This window comes from Necator americanus, chromosome X, assembly GCF_031761385.1.
Source record: "Necator americanus strain Aroian chromosome X, whole genome shotgun sequence".
Classification (NCBI taxonomy): Eukaryota; Metazoa; Nematoda; class Chromadorea; order Rhabditida; family Ancylostomatidae; genus Necator; species Necator americanus.
This window is the reverse complement of record NC_087376.1, coordinates 32808028-32822095: the sequence shown is the minus strand read 5'-3', so window position 1 is coordinate 32822095 and position 14068 is coordinate 32808028. Positions and strand designations below refer to the sequence as shown.

General features: G+C 34.3%; 1 protein-coding gene across 1 annotated transcript; it reads right to left on the bottom strand.

Moving 5' to 3' along the window:
• Window positions 1-1743: 1743 nt before the first annotated feature.
• On the bottom strand, window positions 1744-11211 carry RB195_026167 (uncharacterized protein; the record flags this gene model as incomplete). The annotated part of the gene is made up of 9 exons (XM_064214601.1): window positions 1744-1856; window positions 3404-3515; window positions 3608-3757; window positions 5539-5643; window positions 5754-5922; window positions 7059-7240; window positions 9182-9291; window positions 9510-9669; window positions 11029-11211. 9 exons carry the CDS (start codon window positions 11209-11211, stop codon window positions 1744-1746), a joined length of 1284 nt encoding a protein of 427 aa, XP_064070482.1.
• Window positions 11212-14068: the final 2857 nt, after the last annotated feature.

The window sequence follows — 14068 nt, the reverse complement described above, 5'->3', positions numbered from 1 at the left end:
TATATAAACATGTTTTCATTTTTCACTTTTTTGCCTTCTTCCATTTATAGGCTAGTTTTCTAGTCTATCTGTCCAATCACTTATATACTACTTACTCACTGTACCAGTTACTCCCCTTTTACTGGATAGTGAACACTCTATAATTCATTTTCATTGTAAAAACCTACCGTTGGTTTTCTTTTGCTTTGATGCTATGGGTTTCTCTATTTTCTCTTAGCTTTCGATCCTATGTTATTCAAGGATTTGTGGATTTCTGCACCACACACACTTGAATATTGTTGGGAACGTTTCCTCGTTTTTCAGAAAACCAAAAAAAAATACTGATAAATTCCACCAATCTCTGAAGGTTTGATAATTCGTTGACTTCTTCTGGAACAACAACCTTTTTCTTCTTTCCAAGAAAAACTCTTATAGTGTTTGAGATTTTCCACGAAATTCCCAAGAAAAAAATCTCTTATTTAATCTGTTCTTATGCTATAATCCATCGATTTCATTGAATTTAGATAACTTCACTTTTGAGATCTATTTCTAAGTATATTTCAGCGGGTGGCGGGTGTGGTGTAGCGGTTAGAGGTTCCGCTTCCTGCACGATCGATCGGAGGTTCGAATCCGCCCTAGTGCTCACCAAGCCTTTCATCCCTCCGGGGTCGATAAATTGGTACCGGACTTGTCTGGGAGGATAAAAGCACTGACTTGACACATCGGCTAGCCACCGCAAGTCATTGTATAGGCCAGTTTACACGTTCGTAAATCTCAAACGATTCTGAATTGAAGTGAACGTGGGGGCGCATCCCAAGCGGATTGATTAACGCCAGAAACTTTATCCTTTATTTGAGCGGGTTCCTCATTTTCCTTTTTTTTTTTGTTTGAGGGTTGCTTCCCGTAGTAACCGTTAACACCTCGTGAAAAATCCTTTGACAGATCCACACTGGCCTCCTGCCATGCAATAATAATGATTTTTTAATGTGTTTTAATTGGTAACATGACAACATATGATGTTAGGCGTAAAATATTTCATTAAACACTCAATAACGAGGTTTTTTCAAGTGTAAATATACAATTCTCAGCTGTCCATTTCACATAACAGCAATATTCTGTAAATGACTGTTATTTTTTTCCTTTCCTTATGATGAGATTCAGAGAGGAGCACGGGAGTAAAACAGCAACAACGGCGTAATTGAAAGTTGTTGTTGTTGTTGTTGTTGGATGAACTGTCCTCTGTCCTTCGGTACAAATAAAAACAAAAAAAAAGAACACACACACAGCAATAAAGAAGTTTGAAGACACTATGCTAAGGCACATATACCCAATAGGGTACAATACGGCAGTAATAGTATAAAACATACATATTAAGAGCTTACATACCTAAAAAAAATTAGGCAGCAGTTCCAATGTGAACATAATTTGAGCATAATTTTAAAGTGAAAGCATACGATTGAAGTAGTAGTAGTAGCAAAATGACCAAAAAAAAAGAGAGTTATTCGTTTTAGAAGAGTATCTGTACCTATGATGAATAAATAGATAAAATAAGACTAGAAGATTTAGGACAGCATTAATGAAACCTATAATCAAAAAAAAATCCTTTTTTTTCTAGTGTACATATATGGCTCGTTCGTTCCCGTTTTCGGGTTGATACTGGTTATACCGTTAGAATTTTTTAGTTTTCTTGAATTTATAATGCGAGTACATGCTGCTAATTTTTCTTTTGTACCCGCCGATAAATTTCCTTTCTTATCAGTTCAGTCAGAGAGCGGTCATGATCGGACTCAGACCACCGCCAAACTCGCATCGTGTACCGCTACCTTCTTCAGACTCAGCCGACGAGCATTCGGTGGAGTTCTTCGATCCTTCGGAACCTGAAATAGCGGTTGACGACAGATGAAAGAAAATCGCAAGAGGAAACGGGAAGAAATGTAATTTAACGGTTTCAATTGAGAATGTTCCATTAGCCGCGCATACACAGTGGAACCGATGACTGCCGGATGCTGGTTTGATTGGAAAATCGTTTGAAGAACAGATTTACGTATTACCTCTTTAATTGGCTAGTATATGCTAAAATTATGGAATCCTTTTTTTTTCCTCCCTAAAAAAAACAACTAACAACAGTAGTAAACCGAACCGCAGCTATTCAACTTTACTGTCCCCAAAAAGTAGTGTAATTACAAAGTGAATAAAATTTTAGTGTCTTACGAGTTTTTAATTGGTACCTAAACTTATATTATTGCCAATAACTTACTACTAAACTTTGGAAAAGGGTATATAAGCCAAATATATGCTATGAGTAGCTCAATTGATACTAAACGTAACAAAATAATTGCCAAATATATTAACATAGTAACAAACAGGTTTCTGTAGGAATAATTCTATGCGATAGCAAACTCATATCCTTCATTTGGAAATTACGGAGAACTGATACAAATAGGGTTTTTTCCACGGAAATCCCATTTTCATGCAGGTTCCCAGAGAACTATAAAAACCCGAACTCACTCACTTACGGATAAAAAAATAAATATTACAGAGTTTGGCAAGAAATATATGAAATTTCACGCTTCATCTAAGCAGTAAATGCATACGCTAAATATTATACGCGACAATGAATTCTAAATCCACGTTGAGCAAGGATATTTCCATTGGGAACAGTGGAAATGCCAAGGGTAACGCTAAAGGATCGTAATCTAAGTGTACTTATCGCCACTGAATACCGCCTGATATTTTCATTTGTTTTCACTATGTTTTTTTTACTTATTGTTTGTTTTTAGACTATAGGAAGAGTTAGAGGTATTCCAGGAAGAATTCCTGAAATACCTCTAGCTTTTCCTATAGTTTAAAAAGTTTCAGGACTGGTATTTTAATTCTAGAAAGAAAATCATTGATAAAGCATTAAGATCACTTCAGGCTAGATTTTTCACTAAGAACCTATGTTCCCTTATTAGTGAATCCACGAATTTTTTTCACGGCTTTTCCCCGGAATGCAATAAAATTTGGGAATAGCTATTGCTGACAGATTTGAATGCACTAGTACTTAACTATGTTCTAGCCCCATACGTAGTGCTGTAAAAGCTGAATTGCAGGTTTTTTCTTTGAAATAATTAATTACTGAATTAATTTATAAGGTAACCAATTCTCAAATCACCCTAATAATTTCAAAACCTTTCCGAAAAATGTTTGATATATTACTCCCCCCTCTCCTTGCTGCTTACAGAAATTAGGATTGATTTAAATCGATTTTTGTAACTATGTACTCTCCACATTTTTATTCATTCCCGTTTTAACTTGATCCGAACATCAAAAGAGATGAATTTGCAGTTTTTTCTCAGTGGCATTTACTTTTTCCCCCTCGCTCTTTTTCGCTGACATCTCAAACGTACACATTCGACCTCTAGGAACATAATTACAGACCAACCTCCGGAATGTACTGAGTAAATAGAGCAATCCGCCGATCGAACATCCCTATTCAACGCTTGCGTCAATTCCTGATGTGTTAACGTCTCAACGGCGGCCATATCCATTTTCACCTAAAAGATTGCGGGATTGTGGGCCATATTTTATCCGTCGTTTATTGCTGTTTTGTTGAGGAATGTGACTGCCAAAGGGATAGATAGATCACCTTGAATGGGCAAGTTTTCTGGGCGCGGAGCTCGTCCGGGCTGATACTTTGCGTGATGTATGTGTGATTGAGAGCGCCATGAACGTCAATACGATCGTCTACGTCAACGACGACCAACTTTGAAATCAAGTCGATAACCTCTTCAGAAACCTGAAACACATCTATACAACGCGGATCACGTTAGAGCTTTAAGAAGAAAGTACCGAAAAATTTAAATAACTATCAAAAATAATATGACAGAAATAATATCATAGTAAAAGTAATGTGGGAAAAGGATAAGAGAGATAACCCCAAATTTTTTTATTTTTTTTGTATTTTCTCTAAATTCATTTCATAAAGTGAAAGTTATGACACAAAAAATACTTCTGTAGAAATTCCAATGTTTTTTTTTTGGAAATATAGCCGCATAGCTACGAGACACAGGGAGTTTTTTTTTCGGGAAGAATCCTTCTAGTACATTTTATAATATTGGAAATTTTTAAGAAAAAAAAATTATTTTAAGTAGTCAAAAGATGTTGATTTCACGAAAAAAAGTGGTCCAATCTCTAAAGAAAATTAAAAGTTATTAATACCCTTGTCATTTTTTTCCACGAATATGTACATAGTTCACCGTTTAAGTGAACAACTACTGAGATAAATATACGGTAGCTCTCTCGTATCCATTTTCACCATAGAACAGATCCATTCAATACGTATACATAAAAGTACAAATGATCCACTTAGGGGTTTTACGGATTAAATTCTCCCACCGACAACTAATCCTAAAAACTAGTGCACAGCGTGCAAATTTTAACACAAAGAGCAAAACGTGAGTGAATTTTGTGTGGGAAAAACAGCTCTTTAACAAAGTTTGATGATTCAAATAACGTAATTAAGGAATGAATAATGGGATATTAAGTGGACTAAGGTTTTCAGAGCTTAGCAGTAGGTCCTATTATGATAAGGCTTTTTTTTAATGAAATAACTTTGAAGGAACCTCTTGCAGTAACAGCTAAATACTTTTTCCACGAAAACTATTCCAATTTTGTGTAGTACATATACGGTAAAATCGGTTTCCGCCCAGAATTACCGTAAGTTTAACTTTAAGATTTTTTTTTCCAAAAAAGATAGAGGCACATATAATTACAGTGGTAGACTCGAGAATGTTCTGTATGCAAGGGTGAGGTATATATATATATTTTAATGGAGGTATATATGTACCTTTTAGAGAGGATGTGTGCTTACCTAGATAAGATAAGTTTCCCGTGAACGAGGAAATAACATTAATGGAGGTAAACCAAAATTCAAGAGAATTCAATTATTCCTTTTTTCAGAAGAATTTTTTAAAGAAAATTATAATAGTTAGGATTTTAGGGAAATTTTCCTCCAAGTACCTAAAGTTTTCAATGTCTCTGCTTACAAGCTTAAAAGTACTGTTATAGTGTTCCTAACTTCCTTTCGATTAACATAATCATTATTCGGACTTTTTATCCCCAATTTTACTTCCAATTTTATTTTTCTGATTTGTTACAAAGCAGGTTACTGTTAGTACGGTCGTGCCTATTAGTTCACATTAGTTGCAAATTACATTGCAAATTTACTGTACAATTAATTGATGGAAAAATTAGACGACCGTCTCAAAAATATTCGATTTGAGTACAGGAAGACAATCCACTCAGTTGCTAATTATTGGCTAAAAATGATCTGTCTATTTCATTTCTAATTGTCATTTTCTCAGCAAACGAGGATATGGTTTGGATTGTGGCAGCTCCAATTTTTATATGAATTTCAAGTTTTTCCCACGAATTATTTGCTGTGATCTGAGACGTTGAAGTGAACCAAACAACTAAGTAAAACATCCATACGTTTGTTGTAGGTTCCCTACTAGTAATGACGCATCCTATCCTTCTATTTTCGATCCTAAAAACAAACTCGGTACAACAATCAGTCACCTCTCTCTCCCTGCAATACATTATTTCTGCCCATGGTCTTTGGGCGTGGTCGCCGAAATTCTCGATGAGTCGTCGCGTACGTTCACACCGAATCTCGTCCAGAATCTAAAACAGAACCCACTTCATCATTGAAGGTCGTTCACATTCACTAAAATGACAAGGACTCTTTTTTTTGTGAAGAGAGTACCTGCGAGAGGAAAAAAAAATCTCCTTACTTTTTGTGATGGTGCTCCCAACATTGTAAGAATAATTTTTATTTGTCCGCTAACGCTACGACCTGGGAACAATTCTCTTCTCAGGATCATTTCGGCAAATATACATCCAACTGCCCACATATCAACGGCGGTTGAGTGCTCTGGCATGACATACAACAGTTCTGGTGCCCTAAAAAACAAAAGTTCATTTAATACATGAGAAATTATCACTGTGACAGCCTTCAAAGTATTTGCAAAAAAAGGACTCCACAGAAACGACACCTTTTTCTATTGGATATTTTAAACATGGAAGCTTAATATAGCATATACTTTTATTATAATAAAGTAAGTTTTAACACAATTATCGCGGATTTATTAGAAAATAAAATACTAATGCAATAACAAAGCTAATCTTGAATTATAGTAGTAGATATTTCTAAGGGAGAATAAGACTAAAAAATGCCATATCGTTTTTCACAAAAACAGTAGTGTTCTCCAATAGGATAAGACTATGAGATTTTTCAAAATTTTTCACAAAATGAAAAAAAATCAACCTGCAGAACTTTGTGTTCAATTTTTCTGTCTAAACATATCCGAAAAAAAATTGAGATCAATGGTTTCATTTTCTTATGAAGTATATTTCCCCTCACAATGTGTCCTACTTCAAAATGGAACAACAAATTTGGGGATTTTGGGCTCTCTCACCAAAAAAAAGTAAAGTAGAAAAAAGAAATTTGACTTTATGAGGCTTCGGAACTACAAGGGCTGCTGATTGATTTTTTTTAGATTTTCATCAACAGTATTTTTCTTTTCTTTTTTTGTAGATTCGCTTTCTAAAGTATATGAACATTCGGAAAATAGCTAAAGACTACAGTAATCCTCATTTGAGGAAGAAGAAATAGAAATATTTATTAATATTATTATTAATTATATTTTCTATACTAAGGTGAAAAAGAAGACGATGTATTCAAAAACTTACAGCTCCCGTTTTAAATTTAATGTCTAGATAAAATACAGTATCTGCGTGGTAAAAATTCGAGGAATCACCTCATTTACAACTTCAAATTTTCAAATCGTCTACAGCATTTCTGAGAGGTTCCTCGTTATAGAATTTCTGGAGGATTTCCCTCTCAAAACTATACGTTGTGTACATGCGCATAACCGAACATTTAATAAGATTGCTTTCTCGAAACCAGTTCTAGGTCAGAACCAAGCAACCAATAAGCTACGTATACATAGAAGCTAGTTTCGGCTAAAATCATCCAGGAAAACACGTTTTTTTCCCCTCTCTTCGTCCTCTTCGGATGGATTCAATTTGCTCTTTACCTGTATGGTAGTGTGGCCACATGTTGTGTCATATAGAAGCAGTGCTCGTCGGCTTCATCCATATGATCCTTCATCGCTAGTTTTGCCATGCCAAAATCGGCGATGCGTAGCGTACAATCACTGTTCACCAACAGGTTTGACGGTTTCAGATCACGATGAGCGATTCCAGCTGTGTGCAGATACTGGAAGCAAACATGTGTTCGTATGTGTGGATTCGCTAGAAATTCTGGCTTCTTTCGGAGATTTGATTAGCTGGCTAACACAAAATCAATGATCCATGTTTATCACAACCAAAAAACATTGTTCCTTACGGGAATATTTTCAGCGCTTCCTCGAATTATTCCGTAACTATTCAATTTTATTCTTCAAATTTTATCTTCATATTCAATGGAGTTAATTTCACAAAAATTACCGGTGCAAGCAATTAAATAGCAAATAAAATTAAATATATGGAAAAATGATCAAATTGGGAGTAATAACCACACCTATGTACTACTCGTTGGATATCGATTCGAACTATCCTAACTCTTAAAAGGTATCAAAAGAACCACCCGTGACGTCATGTGAAGGAAAGCTCACAAAATGTGGCTCGTATGCCCCAAAAATTAAAACCCTCCTAAATACCAGCAGAATAAAAATTTTCACAAGATCCCATCTACTTGAATGGATCTCTGCCAAAAAAAAATTGACTGGTGAAAAGTAATTTTTAGAAGGTTTAGCCCTTAGACGGACTCAAAATTAGGACAATTCCATTATTTCTGCAACTCTACGACTTGGGGAAATGGCGAAGACAATTCGCTAAAGAGTACGGTTCCACGAATAATTGCTCATCATTCAAAATAGAACGTTAACAACAAAGATTACTTCTACGATAATTGTCTATTTATTTATTCAATAATTAACCTTTAAAAAACAAATTCATTCGAACGATTTCTTTTTTTTACGGTTTTCACATTTGCGGCAAAAAATAACAGAAAAAATCGGTATGTATGATATACGTATCGAATCTTGTATTTTATTTATTTGTATTTATTTATATTAATTTTTCTTGTATTCTATTTTATATACTAGGTCATTTTAAAGCTAAAGTAAATTAGCTCAAATAATTAAATTTAAATTATTAATTCTGACTTAACTAAGACTTCAATGAATTAAAATTATTTTTTAAGCGTAAACTGTGAATAGATTCAAATAATTTATTTCTCGTTTGAAATCCCAAAAACGTCGCTAATCTGAAAAAGATCTAAAACTAAATTTATCTAAAAAGCTAACCCAACACTAGTAGCAAGGATAGTTTATTTTATTTTATTTAAATTTTTTTCTAATAAAAAAAACAGAACAGATGTAGTAAGTTTGTGCCGAGAAGTACTACCGTGGAATACGATTATCGTACATTAAGTCTATGCATAAATTTTTAAATAAATGCGCATTTCAAGTCGAATTTAAAAGATTTGATTACGAATTCAACATAGATTCGTTTACGAACGAGTCGTCACAGAAATACGCCCGGTATTAATTGGAACGAGGAATTAACACGACGTATATAAAAAGAGGCTGTGATCTGGTTCCTTTATGGAATGTTAAAATGTGAACTTTTTTCTGGAATAAGTGCTATTCGAGGGCAAAATAATTGACTGGAATGTTCGATTTTTGATCAACCTCAGGATTCGAGCGCAGTACACCTGTACACAAGTTCAATAACAGATTTTTTTGACTAATGCTTCCGGAATTCGTGTTTTTCAAAGCCTTTGGCAAGAGCAGCTTTAGTAGTGAAAAAATGATTGATATTTTTTTTGCAAAACGTTAAATATTCTATTGTAGTGATTCTTTTGCGAATGTACACGAAAACAAAAAGCTTGTTTCCATTTAATGTTCAATCCTCGGCACAGTCGCATTTAATTTATGCAAAATAAAAATTTTGAAAGAATTCTACTCCACTTATACCGGAATACCTAGCATAACAACGTTACCTACATAAACAAACACTCAAAAAGTAGGAGACGAATGGAAATGGAACACGACCACTAACGAATTTCACATCGAGATTTTCTGGATTTCTACCTCACAAAGGGTTCGCCAATAAGGATTTATATTGCGGAACAGAAGGAAAGAGTGTTACTTACTCGAAGTCCCATTAGAAGCTGATGAAGAAATCTTCTAATTAAATAATCGTCCAATTCATTTGCGCATCCATGAATGACTTGATGAAGACTGTACTCCATGAGATCCATTACTACAACGAGGAATATTATTATATATTCTTCTATATTATTACTAGTATTTATACAATTACTACTGCTATTACACATATATTATTAGTAAATGATAGTGTAGGACATGTTCCTCTTTCCCATTGATTAACAAATAGTTTTTTTTTCAAATAAATGATAGAGAGAGGAGAATTGCACGACGTGAAAGATATTCAGGAATGTTTACTGCAAAAATGCTTACCCAAATAAACATTGATTCCTAATGGTCCTCGTGTACGAAATATATCCCTCATTGACACAATATTATCGTGTTGTACATGACGTAATACACGGATTTCTCTTAGTGTACGACGAGCTAACGTTGGAGTTGCAGAGGCATGACCGATCTTCTTTATAGCGACCTAAATAAATGTTGTCTGGATTTAGTTCTCATCCAATGATTGCATGGACACGATTTCCGAATTTCATGAATTTCTCTTGAAAACTACTTCACCTTTGTTCTCCTTTCTTACTGGCGGAGAATGATAGAAAAAAAATAAACCTCTTATTTTTCAACTAACAGAATTAAATTTACATTTATTAGGTTGATGCATAAGTAGTGGCGCTTTTCTCAAATTAAACTTAATAACTAACTAAACTAACTTATTTAACTTGACTAAATTAAGTTAAATTTAAACTTTAAAACACTGAATAAGAGAATTTAGCGTTATGTAGGATTAATTGCAACATTTGTAATTTTCTCCTGTAAAATATCATTTGAAACAGCATTTCTTTCTCGACGAAGAGGTTTTTTTTTGTTTTTTATGCTGATTTAGTTTTTCACTTTAATTTTGAGATCAATATAATAAAAGAAGCACTCTGACCACATGCATCATCACAACCAAAAAGAGTTGCAATTTTCCTAAGTAACAAAAATTGAGTGCTGATTTTTGAAATTCGGTCGTAAGCACACATATTTCTTGCTAATGATTTTTTTTTTTAAATTTAGTGGTCCGCAGAGATGAAGAGTGGAACACGCAGCAACAAATATTACAGTAATTCCTCCCTTAAGGCCAAAATTTCGTCCATGATTATGGTCTGTCAGATGATTTTCTGACTAAGTGCAGATGACACTTTTTTTTCATCTCGTAAAAAAACTGACCAAAACTGTATTTTTTTTTTCTAAACAAATTAAATTGAACGACATTACGTCAGACTAAATGCATCGATTCCTAATGCACTTTAGCTTCTTTGTGCACGTTTAGACGATACACAATGAAAAAAATAGAGTTTTTTTTTTCCTGAGAAGATTTCGAATGTTAAGATAATTGAAGAAAAAAGGTTGTTATTCTCCTCATTACTATGATAATATTCGAAAGTTGTAATCTAAGGTAATATAAAATTTTTAAATGGTAGATGTAGAGAGAAGAGTATGGTAGTTTCAAAGAATATTGCTCGAATCGACGTGTCATGATTTTCCCTGCTACTAAAAAAATGAGAAAAAAAAAGATACAAAATGCTTGGCGCTAATCAGTCTTTTCTGGATATCTCGGTACGTCAGACATTCATCCGGAATTGTAGAGTATGACGTAGATGTGTTCGATCTGTACTTGCTAGATTCAACTACAGCTCATATTTCAAAAATATTAAACCAAAAAAAAAAAGAAACAGGGAAAATACAGCGACGGCAAGAAAAAAAATTACCACCGAACAACAAGTCAACAATGTCAACGTCAGTTTTGTGTGGAAATTTCTGGAAAAGAGGAGCTGATATTTGATACCTTTGTGAAGTTCCCATCGCTGGTTGTTTCTTCTGCTTCACAAACGATACCGAACGCTCCGGCTCCGATGCTACGTACTGGCTCATATTTTTCGGCAGCTGTACCGAATTCAAAATCGAGACGTAGTTGACGACGTGCTAAGTCGTCCAACACCCGATTGAATCCCGTTTTTGCAGCAGGCATAGAGCCTTAAACACAAAGAAAAAATTCACACATTATGAACGAGGAGAGAAAAAAACACGAGAAGAAAGAAGAAAGAATGATGTAATACTGTAATAAATGTGTACGGAATCGAATAGCGATAGTTTAAACATATGGTATGATACGACAAAGCGGAATACATAACGATGAACAACGGGTGCAAAGTTAAGCCGTGATCAGGTAGCGATTTTATCGCGACTGAACTATATATGTACATACTGGATCGTTGACTAACTGTATCAAATACGATACGATCACAAACAGTACTGCAACATAATAAAGCAGAAATAACTATCGCTTAAAATCGTGCTTTTATAGGGAAAACTCCAGGTTTTATCATTAAATAAACAATAGATAAATAAGAAAAGAGGTAGGTACATAGATGAAAAAGTAGATAACCCAATCGCCCACCAATCTCTCCTTATGAGTGAACAAATTAGTGGGTGGGCGGTGGACAAGTACCTTGATCAAGTGAGGTAATGACTCATTTGTGACTTAACACCGATCCGAGACCGATCAAAACTTGCTGATGCATTCATTTTGTTCAACGTTTCGGATAATCGCCGGAAATACTCGGTACTGATAAGGAGGCGGTTGAGGCTGTAGGTACAGAAAATGGTCAGCTTCACGATTAGAAACTCAATGTTGTTGTACTTTTAAGTACAAACACTGATATGGAGCAAAATCATAGAAGAAAAGCGCCAGAAAAAAAATAAAGGAACCATGAGGATGAGTTTTAAGGAAGAACACATGACAGAAAAAGAAGAATGGCTGTATCTATGACCACTGACTTTCTCCCGAAGTTGCTGAGACTTGAAATCATGGAATTAGTGATCGCTGCCTGACTTATTCGGACTGAAGACTAAAATGGGCGTATAGAAGAGGTGTGGAAGTTTTCCGAAGGATAAGAAGATCCATACACTACTAAGTAAGAGTCTTAGGCGTCATGAAGTCGAAGAAGTTATCAAAACGAGAGATTTAACACAACGTTATCACACGAGTTTCGACAAACAAAGGGGGAAACTACGAAAGTTTAATTTGACACGGTGGTACGGCGAAAAATTTTATGTGCAATGCGACCATATTCAGCTATAAAACGATAGGCTCATGTTGTTCAAAGCGGACTGCACTGATAAACACAACACAGTACGATCGTACAGTTTCTTAACGATTTCCTGATGCTAACCGCACCACATATGAACAGTATAATGTGAATAGAAAAATTCACATTAACCTTGAATTTTATGATATACAATTTACAGAATAAATAGAAAAAGAATAAGGTAAAAATAAAATGTAAAACCTAACTCATTTTATCACAATCTTACTAGTTTCTAAAACAAAACAAAAATTGATTAAACTAAGTACACTACTATTACTAATACCGGATAATATTATGGATCGGAAAGAAAAGAGTATAAAACTCGCAAAAAAAAAGTGAGAAGAAAGATGAAGAAAAAAGGTGTTTTATTAGTTTCCAAGCAGTTCATTTTGTTTGTTCTTTTGAGTCAGCTGCTCATTTTTTTCACAACTCCTTATCTTTCTTAATGAAAATGACTCCTTCTGGTTGCATCCACTACTTTTTTACAGGACTAGTAGTTACGAATTATTTCTTCTCAAACTACCAACACTTTCTCAGATACAGAAACTTTTGGAGTAAATAGAAAACGAGTAAAATAAAAATTCGATCCAAAAAACTGTCGCATTTTAAAAGAATCTCATTTGTTTTTAGAGCAAAATAATTTGTCTTTTTATCAAACAAGTAGACCAGGTTATTGCTACAAAAAATGTACAAAAATACAATTTTTTTTGCACCTACAAGTACTCTTAGAATTTCCTAACAAAGTAATATAACCCTTTAAGTTACCCCTTCGTTCATCTTCAAAATATCGTTGTTGTTCTGGGAATGTGTTGTTGTTGCAAATATTCCTATGCAAATAGGCACTAAACAAATAAGGAATGATGATGATACACTACGGAAATGTTTACCGGCGATACGTAACGCATATCATAACGTGTCATCCTGAAAACGATGTGAAATATACTGATCGTATCAAAATCTTTATTGTAGAATTATTGTAGTACGAAATTTACGACATTTACAGACACACACACACACGCATACAAACGAAAGTGTAGCAAAATCGTATCGGCACGTGAACAAAAACCACGAGAAGGTTGTACTTGAAGAATATGACAAAGGTGGTGAAGAAAAACTGATAAGTACCGTCGTAAAACATCAGAATAACATCGTGTCCCTACAGAAAAACATTATTGAACCCGTTATAGACAGTTTTTTTCCTCAAAGTGAAGTCAAACATTCTCTAGTAGTTCGTCTCAGCTAACAATTCTCTTACGAAAAAAAACCACTACAGAATTCCATTAGAACGATCTCAAGTAGTTGTAGTATTTAGTGAAACGGTAATTCAGAAATCTCATGTAATTTTGCACTTATATAAAATTCCTCAAAACTACTGCTATTGGTAAAATATTCACATCGCACGTACTTCTATAATTTTTACCATGTCACGGGCTAATTCCTTATAAGAATATACCTCCTCGTACCAACAAAAAAAAACTAATATTTGTTTTTTTCTGGATAATTATAGAGAAAGTACAGTTGCTACAGTGAAAAGTTTATCATAAACGCCTCACTATCTATTAATATCAGACCGCTTTAGTTCAAAGTTGTAACCAAAATGTTTTAAGCTCAAAAAACTTGAATATTTAACATTTTTTAACATAGATTAAACCATAAAATTGAGGTATTTCCTCAACACTGACCTAAGAAGGATGAGGCGGATTCCAGAAAAAGAAAATGTTACGGAAAATCTCTTCT